This window comes from Macrobrachium rosenbergii, chromosome 14 (genome assembly GCF_040412425.1).
Source record: "Macrobrachium rosenbergii isolate ZJJX-2024 chromosome 14, ASM4041242v1, whole genome shotgun sequence".
Lineage (NCBI taxonomy): Eukaryota > Metazoa > Arthropoda > Malacostraca > Decapoda > Palaemonidae > Macrobrachium > Macrobrachium rosenbergii.
Window position 1 is genome coordinate 33,264,884 of NC_089754.1, and position 18,431 is coordinate 33,283,314.

General features: G+C 36.2%; 2 protein-coding genes across 2 annotated transcripts in view; both read left to right on the forward strand.

The window, feature by feature from the left end:
- Positions 1–18,431, forward strand: part of LOC136845605 (dynein intermediate chain 2, ciliary-like) — a 187,653-nt gene that overhangs the window by 12,144 nt on the left and 157,078 nt on the right. The window lies entirely within an intron of this gene.
- LOC136845604 (uncharacterized) lies at positions 5,537–7,273 on the forward strand. Its single transcript, XM_067115764.1, has 2 exons — positions 5,537–5,757; positions 6,515–7,273. Exons 1-2 carry the CDS (start codon positions 5,724–5,726, stop codon positions 7,114–7,116), a joined length of 636 nt encoding a protein of 211 aa, XP_066971865.1. The 5' UTR covers positions 5,537–5,723; the 3' UTR covers positions 7,117–7,273.

Consider the following 18,431-nt stretch of genomic DNA (forward strand, 5'->3'; position numbering starts at 1 on the left):
TTGGGTTTGGGGCCAGAATGAATATACAAACTGTCATTTACAGGCGGTCGTGTTTTCAGGAATGTTTTTCCATACATCAACTAAATTGATTTCCACAATCCACTGCCCCAGTAAAACATTCCTCAGATGTTGTAAAGGACATTTTCTGATTTTCTGTTTAAAGTTTAGGCGGTAGGGTTTTGACTTTCAAGACTTGATTGCCAATGTGTGGTGAAGACGTCTTCCAATCTCATTCAACGGAGAGTCATCAGTCCCTTGAAAGCACGTTTAACCGCCCACCTGAGGAAGGAGTCGCCTGCAATGTTTTCAAATGCTTTCAGCAGGAAAATAAAGGCAGACTTTTGATACATCAAGATTGATGGGTGGTGTGACTGTTGCTGTTGCAACAGGAGTGGGTGAAAGAACTATATTTTGTTGCATCGAGAAGCTAGTTTTTGAAGATCGGCCTGTTTTTCATGAACCAGTAAACTACCATTCAATAACGGATTGAATTATTATATATTACTTCTGAATATAATATATATATATATATATATATATTATATTTATATATATATATATATATATATATATATATATATATATATATATATATATTGAAACAACAAAACCAGTGAATAGGCTAAATAACTTTGGACTCAAATGGCCAAGCATCATAAAATTTAAAGCCATAGATTAAAGTCTTGTATTAAAAGGCTTAAGATCGCCCTAGATGAGTCTCACAGAAAATGCTCCCATATGATATCAGTTTTAGCTCCACCTGCCAATCAAATTTGCTTCTATAATAGTAAACACCAATTATTCTTGAAATTATTATATTAGGAAAATTGTGTCCATTTTAATGACCAAATTACCCTTCTTAACTCATCGAAAATTTCCCGGCAGCTTTTGGATACTTTCGGCACCAGAAAGCCTAAGATCCGGATGTAGAACAAAATTGAAGAAATTCCGACGCTAGTGGGTTCGAATCCTACCACACGCATCAACAGTTCTTAGTCTGGTTCTTCATTTAGATCTTAGGCTTTGTAGTGGCATAGCATACCTAGAAAGTGTGAAGAAATCGAGAAGTTAAGATGGCATTGTAGTCGTAATAATTACATATATATATATATATATATATATATATATATATATATATATATATATATATATATATATAGATATACAACAAAACCAGTGAATAGGCTATATAACTTCTGACTCAAAGAGTCATAACATTGAAAACCATAGACCAAGGTCTTGGATTAAATATTAAGATCACCATAGATGAGTCTCAGAAACACTCTCCCATGTGATATCTGTATTAACAGATGGAGGGGGCCTGCCACTTAAATTTGCTTTTGCAGTAGTTAAAAACCAATTGTTCTTGAAATTACTTTGTTAGGACGTCACTACATAAAACTCCATTGTAATGATAAAAATAAACTTAAATATATCGATTTAAAATATCTCAAAACAAACTTACCCAGTACATGGCTAAAAAGTGACTGGGTAGGTTTGTTTTAAGATATTTTAAGAAATGTATTTTCATTTTATTTATTTTTTTATTATATTTTTAGCTTTATAATTTTATGTAGTAACGTCTCTTTTTTATGAAACAAAATTATATGTGTCATTGCAGCTTGAAGATGCAATGGACTATTGCGAAACGCCGTCGGCCACAATAAAAACTGTTGATTGTTTGTCTTCCACTCCATCTGCCCTTGGTCTCCGTATATATATATATATGTTTATACATATATATATATATATATATATATATATATATATATATATATATATATATATATATATATATAGATATATAGATAGATAGATAGATAGATAGATAGATAGATGAGAGTGTGGCCTTTGCCGATCAGAAGTGATCTCACCCCTGGGGCATCTTTGCCAACAGAGCATCATCGAAATGGGGGTTTATTTTTACCAGGGATGGGCCCTTCCCCATTCTCAGCTCCATCAGCTAGCCAGTATCTAAGGCGTCCCTCCCTTTATATGGAAAACACTTGGTTCCTTTGCAGAGTCCCGAAACCAATCATTCCACAGTGTTAGGCTGTAGGTGGAAAGCGTTCCAAATCGCAGTCAGGAGAGGTGCAGCATAAACCTGAAGGTGTTCCTCGGTGCCTGAGCTCCTGCCACACTGCACTCCTCAGAAGGTGTTGGTCACCAATCTGGAAAGTTAAACCCATTTCGCATATTTTGTCGCCACGGAACTTACGGGTTTTTACGCCACGCCAGAGGTTGCCACTGCGGTATATGCGAAATAGGCACACAATAGCAGGAAAGAAAAAATTATTTCACATATGTGAAAGGCACTGAACTTCTCTCAAGCCCGACGGACTGCTGCACCTCTCAGTCACGTCATTAGAAGCCTCCACCGCCATCTCCAGGAATGATTTCCCCTCACAGAACTCGTCCTTGTTGTGTCTCCTACATCGGCATTGCCATGGTTTCCTCTTCGTCTGGAAGTTAATCATGTCTCCGCTAAAAGCAGAGTGCTCTTTAATGATCTTGTAGAATTTTCTCTTCCAAAAAGCATCCACGAGTCTTTCTCTTCATTTCTTTCTATCTGTTGTAAATTAACTTTCGAGTTGTCCTTCAGTTCATCTCGATAGACATTGAGTTATCCCTGGATTTTTAATCTGACCCCTGACGCGTCTGGATTATGGGGACATTTTCGTCTCCGCTGGGCAGCTCTTGTCTTCAGGAAGTCTTGAGGATTCCTTGGAATGTCAGTGACGACCAGCAGATGTTGAGATTTGGAGTAATTCCTCACCACTTTTTCTAATTATATGTATGCGCATATATTATAATTATATGTATAATTATACATAATTATAATTATAGTAAAGAAGGGAATTCCTGTGCAAACTTGGGGACTCTTTGGAAACGCTGCAACAGATCTTGTGGAAGTTCGCCGAAGGTCGACTCGGTATGAATCCGTCACTCAACTTGTTTTTACATGTACGTGTGTGTGTGTGTTTATGTAGTGAATCGTTTTCTTTTCCCTCTTTTTCTGGAAGAAGGTTTGAAGAAAATCTTTTAATTTCATTACGAATTTCAGAAATGACGGCTTTTCATTAAAGAACAGAATAATTAACAAAGAATGACTTTGATTCTGATATGAACAGCGGGTTTATCAAACACTTTAAGAAAGATGAGATGTCAGGGAAAGTTTTACTTGTCTTTACAGATTAAATATATATATATATATATATATATATATATATATATATATATATATATATATATATATATATATATATATATATATATATATATATATATATGTATATATATTTGTATGTTTATATATATTTATATATATAAATATATTTATATATATATATATATATATATATATATTTGTGTGTTTAGGATGTTGCTAAGTTCTAAATCTCTTCATAATTATCTTTATCATACTTGTTTTCATTCGTCCACACCACTTCCCGAAGGTTAATTATCCCTGACTGTCACACAGACATAATCATCTTGATTTGCACTCTCGTCTGTAACAAGACTTGCCTGCGTAGATTTCTTTTCAGTTGTCCTCTAGTGCAAGTAGATAGGAGCGAATTATTGCAGTTGGATCGAATTTCCATTGTCATTGGACTCTGATTTTAGTTGCTTCATTCATTTCAATGGGCCGTGCTCTATATCAGATATTCCTTTCAGTATCTTAGTTGAGGGTTAAACATGCTCCCTGGGGTTTTAAGATATAAAACTCCCATTACTTTTAGCTCTATAGCCTTATAATGTTGGTTGGATTTGTCCTATACCATTATTTGTAGAGAATGCTCTTCTTTAACTTGGTGAAAAAAGAGATATATCAAAAGTCCGGTTTTTTCCCCTTGCTGAAAAAACTTGAAAACATTGTAGTGGACTTCTTTGCTTGGGCTCTTGAACGTGCTTTAAAGGGACGCTCCATCGTCTTGTTGACTTAAATGAGATTAGAAGACTTCTTCACCCAACAGTACATTCGGCAACACTCTTCAAAAACTATGCCACATTTGAGATACGTCCAAGTTTTTGTAATCTTATGGTAATGAAAACGGAATGGACAACTTTTTAGTTGAGGAATAAAAAAAAAATCTGGGGCAAACCTATATAAAAAAATTTTGAAGTCCCTGTTCAGTACAATTTATTGACTATGAATTTCGTTTATTTGACACTTCTGTATTAATCTACCTTAGCTCCGCCCTACCACTCGATTTTGGCTTTACTATGGTATCAATTAAATTTCTCTCTCTCTCTCTCTCTCTCTCTCTCTCTCTCTCTCTCTCTCTCTCTCTCTCTCTCAACTACTTATTCGAGTACTTTTTAGCCCGTTCATAGCCTTTCAGTATCTATCTTGAGTTTGAAAACTCTTCTTGGCTCTAAAGCCAAAATTGTTTTTGAGAATAAGACAGCTTTTAAGAATGAGACAGTTTTTGTGAGTATGACAGCTTTTAAGATTAAGACAGTTTTTAAGAATAAAAGAAATGTATTCTTAAAATAAATTTTAAGAATAAGACATCTTTTGAGAACAAGACAGTTTTTAAGAATAAAACAGATTTTATGAATAAGACATTTTTTGAGAATAAGACAGTTTTTAAGAATAAGCCATTTTTTGAGAATAAGAGTTTTGAGAATAAGACAGCTTTTAAGAATAAGATATTTTTAGAATAAGACATTTTTTAGAATAAGACAGCTTTTAAGAATAAGAAAGTTTTAAGAATAAGACAGTTTTTAAGAATAATTCAATTTTGAGAATAAGACTGTTTTGAAGAATAAGACAGATTTTAGGAATAAGACATTTGTTGAGAATAAAACAATTTTTAAGAATGAGACATTTTTTGAGAATAAGACACTTTTTGAGAATAGACAGTGGGACCAAATTTTACTAAGACAGCCTGTCACTAACTGGAATAATTTACAAAGGGATTTCTAGATACTGTTAATGTATATTGTACGTATATAAATGTGATTGTGTATTTGTGAGTTTATGTTAAAGTGCACGTATTTAGGATTGTAAGAGGCCACATTTGCATTCAAGTTGGAAGTGTATATGTTTAATATCCGTCTTATATATCTGTTTATTTATTTTGGCAATGTAAGTCCTTAGAACACTTACGAATGTCCGTTACGAATAACCGTACGTAGGTAAAGCGTAATTTATTTGAAACTACGTCTGAAAGCGTAAAAGAATAATTTGCACGTAATTGTGAAAAGTGGTTCAAGAATTCTCCCGCTTAAGCAAGACGTACAAAGGTAAACACGATTCCGACGCCACAAAGATGCCAACTGATCGTCAAGGAATAACGTCCTACAGAAGAAGAAGAAGAAGAAGAAGAAGAAGAAGAAGAAGAAGAAGAAGAAGAAGAAGAAGAAGAATCGCAATGATTGACTCTCGTCTGCCGTCAGTTACTGGAACCAAGTTGGGAGAAGAGCGCTTGACCCCAGGGGCAATTCTGTATGTATTCTGCTGGGTCGCGGGGCGTAATGATGACCTCCTCCTCCTCCTCCTCCTCCTCCTCCTTGCGGGGGTGTGTGAGTGTGTGTGTGTGACCTTGTTTACCATCTGGCACTTTCCCTAGTGCCCCGTCGAGGGCCACTACTAGGCTTCCGATGATGCTGGTGCTGGCCCTCTCCTCTCCTGTCTCGTTCACATTCGGTATATATATGGTTGGCAGGGCTCCGAAAAGCATCATCTTCTTCCCGTCGGTCCTTCCGGTAGCATCGCCATGAATCCGCTCTCCTTCTTCTGCATTGTTCTCGGTATGGGTTGCTCTTTTGTTCACATAGATGTTGAGATAAGATTTAACATTTCAACATGGATTGTTCTGTTAGAAAGAATGAGATTTTAAGTGTTGAGGTAAGGCATCAAATAGATTTACTCTTTTTGAAAAAGAATTACAGTAATGGATAAGTAGTATGAAGTATTATAAAAAGATTGCCGAAGTTTTAAAAGATTATTGATAATAAAAAAGTAATTTCAAAAAAGTTTTTTAAAAGATGCTGTGATAAGGCTTCAAGTAGATTCTCTCTTTTTCAAAAAGAATTACCGTATTGGACAGGTATTATAAAGTATTATAAAAAGATTGGTGAAGTTTTGAAAGGATCATTGCTAATGAAAAGTAATTGGTAAAAATTTTTAAGTAGGATTACTGATATAAAAAAAAAATCTTAAAAGCCTTAAAAAGAATTACTGGTCATAAAAGAATTGCTGGAAAGTCTTGAAAAGGATTAGTGAGCAAAGTGAGCAGCCTTCCTCTAGGAAAGTCTTTTGTGTGTGTGTTTATAGATCAAATGTCATGCATTCATGCTGGAATATCATGTGTGCTCTGCAAATATAAAAAAGAAATTATCTCGTGCTTATGTTAGCTTGTACGTTTATATTTCTTATTACTTCAGTTTTAACCTTATGTAACTATTTAAAATGCAGTAATCTGTGATCACCTAAATTTGATCATCTGTAATTATTTGAAATATAATAATCTGTCACGCACGTTAATTTTCTTTTATGGGTTTATAGTGGGCGTGGCTTCTGCCAACCGCCTCTCCAGCAGTTATGGTGCTCCTCCAGTGAATGGTAACGGCAATGGGAATGGAAATGGCAATGGAAATGGCTACTCCTACGGCGCTCCAGACCTCCAGGGAGCAGCTTCCACCCTAACTGGAGTCGCAGCAGGAGGCGGCAGCGGCGACCCAATCGCTGACCTAGCAGCCAGCATTCCCGGCGGAGGCGTCCCTGGGCAGGACTACCCAATCCTGGCTTCCGTCCCAGACACCGGCTTCTCCTGCGCCGACCAGGAGTTCCCAGGGTACTACGCTGACACCGCTGACGAAGCCGGCTGCCAGGTCTTCCACATCTGCCAGTTCGACGACCGTCAGGACTCCTTCCTCTGCCCCAACGGCACCATCTTCAACCAGCAGTACTTCGTCTGCGACTGGTGGTTCAACGTGGACTGCGCCGCCTCCCAGCAGTTCATCGGACTCAACGCCGAGATCGGCAAAGTGTCTGACGATGCCCTTGTAGGAGCTGCCTCTGGTGTTTCCCTCTCGAACTCCTACGGCGCCCCTCAGGCTCAAGCCCAGGCCCCTAACCAGCTGTACTCCTCCCCTGCAAGATTTTAAGGCTGACGATGTTACCCGGATTTCCTGAGGACTCCTGTCGACTTTCACTTTTCACTTACGAAATCTCATGTCAATGTGTGGTCATGTGCGCCAAACGATGGATATATTTATATTTATGGATATATTTTTATACCTGAAGCAATAAACGAGAAGTTGCTTTGCGTATTTACCTAGAACCTTCACGATAATAGAGAATTTTTAAGGAATTTAACACATTGAAAAATACTAGGATACAATCCCATTTTTACTCGTAGCCACAAAGTATTTTGGAATTCTGGATCCACTGGTATCCTATTCCATGCTGGTTAATCCTTTATGCCGTTGACTTTCAAAATTTGTAATACCATTTCGCCCGTATTTCCCGAATTATTTAACATTACTTATTCTCAAGAGATCGTGAGTAACCTAGTAAAAAGAGAGAGAGCGTGTTCTGGGGAGCCATACCTGCGTGGCATCTTAAGAATACCAAATCACTTGGTTTTTCCACGTAAACGGTTACTGCTTCCCATTCAGGTATGGGATTGACGTAAGAAGTGGAGACTGGATAAAGAAAGAAACGTAACATGAAGGAATCTTTGAAATATCCACTGAACTTTTCAGGTGGGGATTTGATGTATTTTCATATTTCTTTATCTCAGTTTGGGGCGGGTGGCGGGGGTTGGTGAGTGTCCCACAATCAGATGGCTTGTTCCATATGAATAAGTTCATCTGAATGATAATAATCCAAGTGAAAAGCTGACCAGGATTTTTCCACATACAGAGATAACCAATCGAATTTTATTTAGTGAATTTTATATCTGTCCTTTTTCCTGGCCAGCTTGGTGGTTTTATTCAATAACGGATCAATGGACACATTTAATAACAAGAAGAAACCTGATTGGACTTGTGCTATGTAACCTGTTCAATACACAAGATTACTCAAGACTGTTTTTAGATAGGGCTTAGGGCGAGTTAGTAAGAGAATAGACAATAAAGGATTTTAAACGGAAAAAAAAAGTCCGCATTAGTATGTATATAGTATATTGTTATACACATACTACTGCGGACTTTATTTTTCCATTTAAGATCACGAGAAAGTGACGATATCAAATAATAAAGGATTTGTCCTCTCTCCTTCCTATTCCTTTCCCTCCCCCCATCTACTCCTTCACCCTCCTTTCTCATCTCCTCAATATGGTGGATGTACTAATAAAAAAGTTGGACCAAGGGAGACAGTTTCTGCGCACCGTACTGATAGAGCAAAAGGTATGGTGGGTGTACTTAATAGAAAAGTTGACCCAATGCATATTGTTTTTGCATACTATACAGAGCAAAGGTATTGTGGGTGTACTTAAGTAAAATTGCCCCAAGGCAGATTGTTTCTACATACTGTATAGAACAAACGTATTGTGGGCGAACTTAAGAATAAGTTGGCCCAAGGCAAATTATGTCTGCATACTATATAGAGCAAAGGTATTGTGCGTGTACCACAGGTTTAAGTTGGCCTGAAGTAGGTTCTTTCTGCATACTATATAGAGTCAAGGTATTGTGGGTGTACCTAAGAAAGAGTTTCTAAGGCAGATTGTTTCTGCATACTATGTAGAGGAAAGGTATTGTAGTGCACTTAAGAATTAAGTTGGCTCAAAGCAGGTTCTTTCTGCATACTACTGTATATAGGGCTGTGGTGTGTGTATATATGTGCCTGTGTATTTAGAACATTGAAAAATATCAGGATATGATCCCATTTTTACTTGTAGCCATTAAGTATTTTGGAATCCTTGATCCATGTTGGTTAATCCTTTTACATACACGAAAGTACTTGGCACACAGTCCTTTCATATATATATATATATATATATATATATATATATATATATATATATATATATATATATATATATGTGTGTGTGTGTGTGTGTGTGTGTGTGTGTGTATTACACTCACTGTGCGCATGCGTGCGTGCATGCGTGCTAGCATATGCTTTTATTCCTTAGTACCACATACAACGATTGAGAAAGTACATCCAATCCAGCTAAGTTGAAAATAATAAAACACATCCCAGCAACTTTCAGAGACGTGACCCTCATATTGCTGGCAATGTCAGTTCAAAACTACTGTTTACATCCAGTTGCCTCCAAAGTAGCCGGTTAGTTCACGAAACTTTCCCTAGACCCACGTTTAAATATCATATCAAGTTGCCACTGAATGGAACGTGGGTAATCTTTCTTGGCGAAATATCAAAGAAACGTGAAACCTAAACATCAAGATGGTTGATTCGAACCCTTTGGAAACCGTATAACATCTGTCTTCCGAGAAACGATTTCGAAAGCGCATTCTTCAGTGTTCCCGTTGGTTGAGTAGTAGTTGGTAGTTCTTGGTGTTTGGAATCCTGGAATTTTATCCTTTTGTAATTAATGATGCATTTTCACTCGATTAACTTGGATGGAATTTATTCATTAAATAAATGTTGGGGTTCTTCTGGCGTCATAACTACTAGTGTCGCTCGCTTCGTTACGTGGATGGAATTTCATGACTTAAGTACTTTAGGCAGTTTCAGTCGCGTGTGTATATTATATACATAAAGTACACACACACACACACACATATATATATATATATATATATATATATATATATATATATATGTGTGTGTGTGTGTGTGTGTGTGTGTGTGTGTGCTTGCGCGGTTTATTCGTACGGAGGTCTATTGGTCCGTTTTCTTAATGTCTCAGTCAGTAAGAAAAAACGATAGACTGTAAATATTAAAAAAAGAAAGTGTTCTTAGTCTGATGGCATTAAAAAAATAGATTTCGTATTGTAATGTTACTCTACAAGAATTTTTAATGTGAAATAAGCACGGTACTTCACAGTTCTACATTCAGGTCTAGTTAACCGAGTCTTCAACGCTGTGTGTATGGCTAGCCATAGGAATATATTTTTATCAAGACATACTTAAAATAGGTCCTGGGCTTTACATATTGGCTTTAGTGCCTGGGCTTGTGCCGTAAATGCTTTACCTCACTTTATAATTTGAAGAGAATTTATATATGATTGGGATTCCAATCCAATTGAAAAATAGTAATGGTTAGTCTAATGCTTGCGTTAGACTAATGAGGTTCTTTGCCGTATATTTGCAGTGATTGAAATTGGTCCAGCGATCTCTAGAGTAAAGCATAAATGCCTTTTCTATATGCACAGTATGGCAAACCTCTCTCTCTCTCTCTCTCTCTCTCTCTCTCTCTCTCTCTCTCTCTCTCTCTCTCTAGCATAATTTACATTCATCTCCAAAAAAGTTCACTGATGCAGCTCCGTTTTCTATGAGCGAGGCATCTCACGTCAAGGGTAACAATTATATTAGAAGAGCGTCTGCCTCAGAAACGAAGCAAGCCAGCAAGCAGGGGATTTAGTCATTTTGTAATCAGTAATATACGTTATAAGTTCCCTTGCTCATGGACATTGACAAATGATCGACTCACAGCCCATAAGAGCATCGTAATTGCACGATGAGCCATGCAGGAAGTGGTAAAAAGATACGACAACGTTAACTGTCATATTTACGATCCAAACGCAGGTGTTTATACCGCCTTTTACAGCTTGTGTGTGCTTGTGGCGAGCTTTTATACGTATTTAAGTGTCAGTCTTGTATGGAGTTGCATGTGTATAGTGAGAGTGTACTGTATATCCTAAGCCTCGTGAAATAGAGGAGGAGGTAATGACGTCAGATATACTGTAGGTCTATAACTCTGGCTTCTTGAAAAATGTATAGGTCTAGGTTTACGGGATAACCAGAAGTCTTTCCGTAAAATAAAACATTTGAGCTTTTGCTTAATTTGTATTTTTTTATTTCTTTATTGTTGTGTATTCATTTTTATCGCCTTTGCTAAGCTCTTGAAATTTAACAGTACCTTTTGAAAGCGTCTATGTGTAAGCGTTGTTGTTATTATTATTATTATTATTATTATTATTATTATTATTATTATTATTATTATTATTATTATTATTATTATTATTATTATAAGTCAAGCTGCAATCCTAGGTGCAGTCTCAATTAAGTTCCGTACTTAAATAAAGGCATTACATTCTGTGAAACATTTCTATTTTTTAATAATAATGATAGTATATTGTGTATTTTGTAGTCATAATAACTGGAAACAATACTTGTTTGGCTATAGATTGTAATTTTTATTTTAAAATATAGTAATGAAATAAATGATAATGTATTGGAAATAAGTGTTACCCTGGGCGTATCATGGGAAGTAATTCTGAAAAGGGAAAAAATCTTGAGAAAACCTTCTTTTGCACTTTCGTACTTTGCAACTGGATGAAGCAATCCGGACAAAAATAACAATACTTTATATAGCAGTGTTTGCCGTCCTTCTCTCTCTCTCTCTCTCTCTCTCTCTCTCTCTCTCTCTCTCTCTCTCTCTCTCTCTTTGTACTTCTAGTGATCTTTTTGCTCACTATGTTGTAAAGTGAAAAGAGAACCATGTGTGGTAATTAGCATGCCAAAAGAGCCTAGGAACAAGAAGAGATCTCAGCTATTCCGTGCACTCGCGCTCGCGCACTAACCTACATACACACACATGCTCATAATCCTTCTATCTATTTATTTTCCCCCTTAGTGGTGTTGCTCCAGACTCTAGATTCTCAGCAAGTCATTTTGGGATCAAGATGCTAGGCCTATACCCTTGTCCATCGTGACTGCCGCCCACCAGAGTATGCCAAAGTATTCCCTGCCCATGTGGCCATTTTAAAGTTAATTATTTTTATATTGTCATATTAATCTGACCTTGGCCAGCACGGGCTCTTGCCCCTCAATTATCCCGTAGCAGTCGTGAGGTGAAGAAGTATGCTCTCACCTTCCGTGAATATACTGTAGATCTGCTGTAAGTAGCCTGCGCCATTACTACTTAGCCAAGGATGGCTAGGAGGAGGAGAAGTTTAAAAAGGTTACCGTTTGTGGATGTAAGTGGGAGGATGAGATTCACGGAGTGAACAGGGCAAGAGTGATGAGGGTCATTCCGTCCGCACCTTGAATTCCTCAAAAGTCCCTTTCACTCTTTTGAGCTCTCATTCTTGCCTTCTACTGTTCACGAATCCATCCCGGGACTCCCCCCCACTCTCGCAAATCCACCCTGGGACTCCCTCCTGGCGGTACTCCCCCCTCCCCTCCCCCAGTCGTTTCAGTTCTCACCTTGTTCCCCCCTCCCCCAAATCATAATAATAACGTTCTTTAGCTCCATTCTTTCTTCTTCTTCTTCTCCACAGCAAAGGAGATCGGGATGTTTTGCTCATTTGCTTATTATTATTTCCCCCTAAAAGAGACGTTACACAAATGCCCAGACAATTTAGATGTCAGCGAGACGTATTGGATACAGATTCAGCACCGCAGAAATTCAAGTTATTCATAAAGTTATTCATTTTTATGCTAAGCTGATAGCTAATAGGTATTCGTTAAATTATTCATTCTCTTCACTGTAGCTAATAGCGTAACACAGCTGAATATTCCAATCTTTACAGGAGTGAGATAAAATTCATTCCCGTACCTTTCCTCGCAACAGGCTAAGAAAAAAAAAAGTATGAGAGAGAGGGAGAGATAATTGGTGATTGTCTTTTACAGTATTTTTTGTTTATTATCAAATGCGATTTGCTAATGTGTACCTAATGGATTCTTAAATTGCTTGCTGCTGACAGAAGAACGTGCGCAGTGAAGTCAAATGCATATGTATTTATGTAAATATGCTTGCTCAAGCACTTCACGACCAGGTTCTTCCGTCGTGTCTTTGTAGTCGTTTAGCTAGGTGGCCGTTTGTTTAAAGGTTTTTTGGGCGAAAAACCTTGAAATTTGTTGGGTCGTACTCATGTACAGAGGTCAGGAGGACATGTGTGCCCATGTTTATGTAGGCTGAAAGAGAGAAATTTTCAAAACTTGTAATTATATAATTTTTTCATGATTTTTTACAATTCGTATTGCATCATCTGTTAAATTTGGAAGCCTTGAATTTCAAGGTCAGTGGCCCCTATAGGCTTGTTCCATGTGAATATGGTTTACGTTCAGAATAATAATAATAATAATAATAATATTAATAATCATAATAATGAGGGAATATATATTTGTTAAATTTGGAATCTGCCTGAAAAATGATAATTTTGCGTAAGTGGGTGAATTCAATAATGGTATGTGTAGAATTATTGAAATTCATGATTGTTTAATTCGTATTAAAAATTATTCAATGCTCAATAAGGCAATTGAGTTGTAAAATGGCCACGTGAACGTGTACTTTTACAGAATTTAGACGGAATCGAACACGGAATAATACCTAAGTTCCCCGTGTAATGAACCCGTTTTCTTTAGGTGCCTCAATCTTTTCCAACGGACATGAGGCTAACAAAAAGTTGGCGGGCTGTTAACTAACTCTCTCTCTCTCTCTCTCTCTCTCTCTCTCTCTCTCTCTCTCTCTCTCTCTCTCTCTCTCTCTCTCTCTCTCCTTTTCTCACTTCGTTCGGTTTGTTATTCAGAGTGCGTCAGTCACGTAATTAAGTTTTATGTCTCGGGGTTCTGTATCGATCATTCCCCATACCGCAGGCGTGATTTATGGTGATTTATAACCATGCGAAGTGATTATCGATGCGAAAACGAAGTTAATGCATCCCAGTTCAATGCAACTTACGAGCTTCGCTCGGTTTTGTGGTTAACCTTTTGTAATAATTCCGTGCTTTTGTTTCTGATGCACGGGGCGAAATGCATGCTCCTTCGGCTGGATTTTATTCACCTTTTTATTTTTTGTCAGAGGCTTAGGCACGGAATGGGCGTAAATTCCTCGTAAATTCCTTTGGTTGGTTTTTAAAAGCGTCTGTAATGGGATTGTTGTCTTCACACTTTTAGAGTCTGTTTATGTTTAATCTTGTAGTAGTGCGTTTTAGGATAGGCAGACTGTTATTTATATTGTTTAGGAAGGGGATTTGTAATGGTGTTCTTCACACATATTCTTATTATTTGTTTTTGTTTTCTGTGTATTATAAGAATAGAATTATGAACATTTATTTAGTTAGTGGCTGGGGTCCGTTTTACCTCAGTAGGCTTTCTTAGACAAATACTACTGAGTATGTATATATACATATATAATATATATATATATATATATATATATATAATGTGTGTGTGTGTTTAATAACCACAATGACCCCTTAACATCTCGATTTCCTCGCACTTATTTAGGGTACGCTTTTTACTACAGACCCTTATGCTTTCACCTTCCGTGGGAGAACTGGAAGTAGCGCAATAAGAATATTATGTACACACACATATATATATGTATATACACTGTATGCATGTATGTATGTATATTTATATATATATATATATATATATATATATATGTATATATATTATATCATTTACATAACCAAGGTCGTCGAGATTCAATACGGACTTGAGTGCGTAAAGGAAGGGCCTGTAAGCTTACGAAGTGCCATGAAATAATCATTGCTCTTATTATATGATGCCGCAATCTGTTTTACCTACAAATTCTTAAATTTTGGGAAATGTTGCGATGCTGTCGAAACTGACAAATTTTGGCTTAATTCTTGATGCCGTTGGAATTCTTCTCTCTCTCTCTCAACAAAAAAAAGTCTTTTTGCACGAATGTATAATTTTCATGTTGATATATATATATATATATATATATATATATATATATATATATATATATATATATATATATATATATATATATATATATATATATATATATATATACTGTATATTAGTTTAAAGACTTATTAGCAATATGAACGAGATTGTAAGGTAATTCTTATATGAAAGGAAGTGTAGATAAAATAAAAATATGCTGTTAACGATCGATATAGGATGAGTGATATGTGTGTGTGCGTATGTCTCTATTTACCTAGTATTTTTAAGTATACGTTTTTGGCGACGAAGTACCTATTAAAATCTCCAGGTCCTTTGTTTATCTTAGGTTGATTGTCCTTAAACAGGTTGTATATAAAGCAATTCAATTCAATTAAAATTGTATACAGAATAACCATTTCATATAACATTATCTTCAGGTTTGATTAATTCTCTAGTGTAGGGTAACAGGTTCAGGTTATACAGTATATATATGATCCTAATTCGGACCCTGTAGTGTACCGCTGAACTATTGCACCTGCTCTCATACATGTGAGCAATATGTATGTATGTATTTATGTATGTATGTATGTATGTATGTATGTATGTATGTATGTATGTATGTATGTATATATATATATATATATGTATATATTACATATATATATATTTAATATATATCTATATATATATATATATATTATACACATATATATTGGTGTGTATTATATACATACAGTTACTTCTTTGCCAGTCTTTATGGTGAGATTGCTAGCCCCACGCCCCTTCCCTGTACTCCAGCAGACAGCAGTACCCATTCACAGCTGAGTGCACTGGTGGGTGGTAGGCCGAGAGGGATTTGTGGAGTCTGGACCCAGGATAAGCAAGCCAAGTTGGGTTGTCGGGTCTGCTACATCACTTTTGTCATTATATTATATATATATATATATATATATATATATATATATATATATATATATATATATATATATATATACAGTATATGTGTATATATATACATATATATATACTGTATATGTATGTATGTATATTTTGGTAAGTGGCATTATTTTCATACTTATGTGATCACTGACGCGATATCTTCGAAAAGCCTTTTAGCCTCCTATAAGTGTATTTTCTCAGTTGGCCGTATTACAGGGAATACATTAGAGGAGTTTTTTTCATTTCTAAATAATTAAGGAAGGAATAAAGATATATACACTGAAAGCGATCCAATCATTTATTCATAAACATAATAGAAATATATTACTTCGGCTACAAAAATAGATATATATGATTTATTTCGTGTATATATTATATATATTGTATATATATAATTATATAGATAAATTCAGATTAGTAATATTGATTATAATCCGATATACTGTTAACCTACAGAAACGTTATAACCACAGATTAGCTAAAATACTTTAATGATTGTACAACAGAATATAATATTATAATCGTTCGGATTCGTTTGAAACCGCATCGACGTCGTGGAAGGGGTTTTTTTAAGTTTCAGTTTACAACTGAAATCAAAATAATTATAATTATAATAATAGAAAGTTACAAAGCTGATGCTTAATACTTCATTTCGATCTCGAGAGTCACATACTCCAAGGGACAACTTTTAAGAAGGTAGTTTTTAAGATACCTCTTGCTGTTGCTTGCCAATGAAAGGAATTTTACCATATAGGCCTAAACCACAATCGAATTTATTGTCTGATAATGTTCTCACCATTGCAGGTCACCATTGCATGACTTTCATGTATTTATTTGCAAGGGGTATCTTAGTCAAAATACCATCTTAATTACACTCTGCAATCGTGCTAGTCTGATTTAAGATGCCATTGGCTCTTTTTGTTCAGTAAAAGACAACAAACGCTTAAGAAGGTGGCTGGGGAAGTGGAAACATGCTCAGTCATAGCTGTGTGTACTGTGCATACTCATATACAGATTCATATAATCTATTTCATTTCAGTTAAATGAAACAGAAGGCATTTGTTGTGACTGTGGAAGGAGCAGTTTAACTGCTGAATAAACAAGAAACTGTGAAAATAAGAAAATGGTACATAGTACTTGATGTGCATCTTCCAGAGATATATTAAACTGCTATTAAGCTGAAAAGAAAAAGACACATACTGCATCAAAATCGATTTTGCCTTCTCAGTTCAACAGACTGCAAAGGACAGAACAGAGAAAATCTTACTGAATTGTTTTACATATTAAGCAGAAGCAGCTGGACCGAGGCTTCAATAACACCAATTCAGAACAGACTAGAGTAGAGACAGTGTTTTTAACTGGGAAAGAATAAGAGAGGAAGTTAGGATATACTTAACATAGAAAGTAAAATGAGAAAGAGCAACCTGTGTGCAAGAAATGTGGCTGCAATGTTGCCAAGTGAAACACTTGAATGTTTTCCGTGTTATAGAGGAAAAGGTGGAGATATTTGAAGTTTTATAGTAATGAAGAACTTCAGAAGCACAAGATTATATGATAGAAACTGCAGAGAAATCCTAATCCCAGATTTTCAAAAAGTAACAATCACTGAAGAATTAGAAATCAAGTCAGATAATCAACAGTGTCAAGCAGATTTTCCAATATAATTTTTTAAAAGGTCGTATGGCACACAATTCAGGCTGTTGTACACTAAACGAAAGCATATACGATATGCCAGTGCATTTATGGTTTGAGATCAAGCGAAGCAGAGTGGGAAGTCAAAGCCGAACAGCCAAAGGTGAAAAATAGGAGGTCAATAAAGAAAAGGGGTCACTGAGGTTAGAGCTTTGCAAAGAAAAAAACAATACACACAGACAGACACACAAGAGAAAAAACAGGACAAAGACCGGGGACTTGTGGTTTGAGTTGAAAAGGAGTTAAGATGGAGAGAGAGAGAGAGAGAGAGAGAGAGAGAGAGAGAGAGAGAGAGAGAGAGAGAGAGAAAGGAAACATGAGCTTTGCAGATATTGAGTCATTGCAATATCTTGAGAAAATTATAAGGGTTTCTTCATGGAAGAAATAACTTTTTTTTTTTATTTACTGATAGGTCCAGCAAAGGATTCATAATTTTGGGTAGAAGGAAAACTATTGATTATTATAACACTACAAGGAGAGAGAGAGAGAGAGAGAGAGAGAGAGAGAGAGAGAGAGCTTGATGAAGTGAATATAACTCAACAGTTATCATTTCATGAAATCTGTAAAGGAAATTAAAATATAAGTATTATAAACACTTGGTGTAAGCTTCCCGAAAAATGCAAGTATGAGTTTTCACCTAGAGATATAATAGACAAGAATATTTCCATGGGAATAATCTCAAGCAATATTTTACTTGAGAATAGTCTCGGGTAATATATTACATGAGAATAATCTCAGGAAATTATGAATTTTGGGGGCTCGTGGTCAACTGAGATGAACAAGCGCAGTCGTAAAAGAAGGTCAATGAGGAGTGTTGTCTTGATGCCCTCTGGAAGGTGGTCTGGGATTCTGGCCACCAGAGAGTTTTCCAGGGACGTCTGTGGCGTTACACTGAGTAACTCTGGGTTTCCATTCGTTTTGGATACTGGAGTGCCTGGTGGAAAAACTGATTCCTCTGGGGAGATTCTTAGGGCCTTTGTTGATTTTGTGGCAGTCGGTGATAGCACAAACGCAAGAGTGGTAGAAGAGGAAGTGATAGAATCTAGAGGATCCTCATGAGTTTCCATGGAGT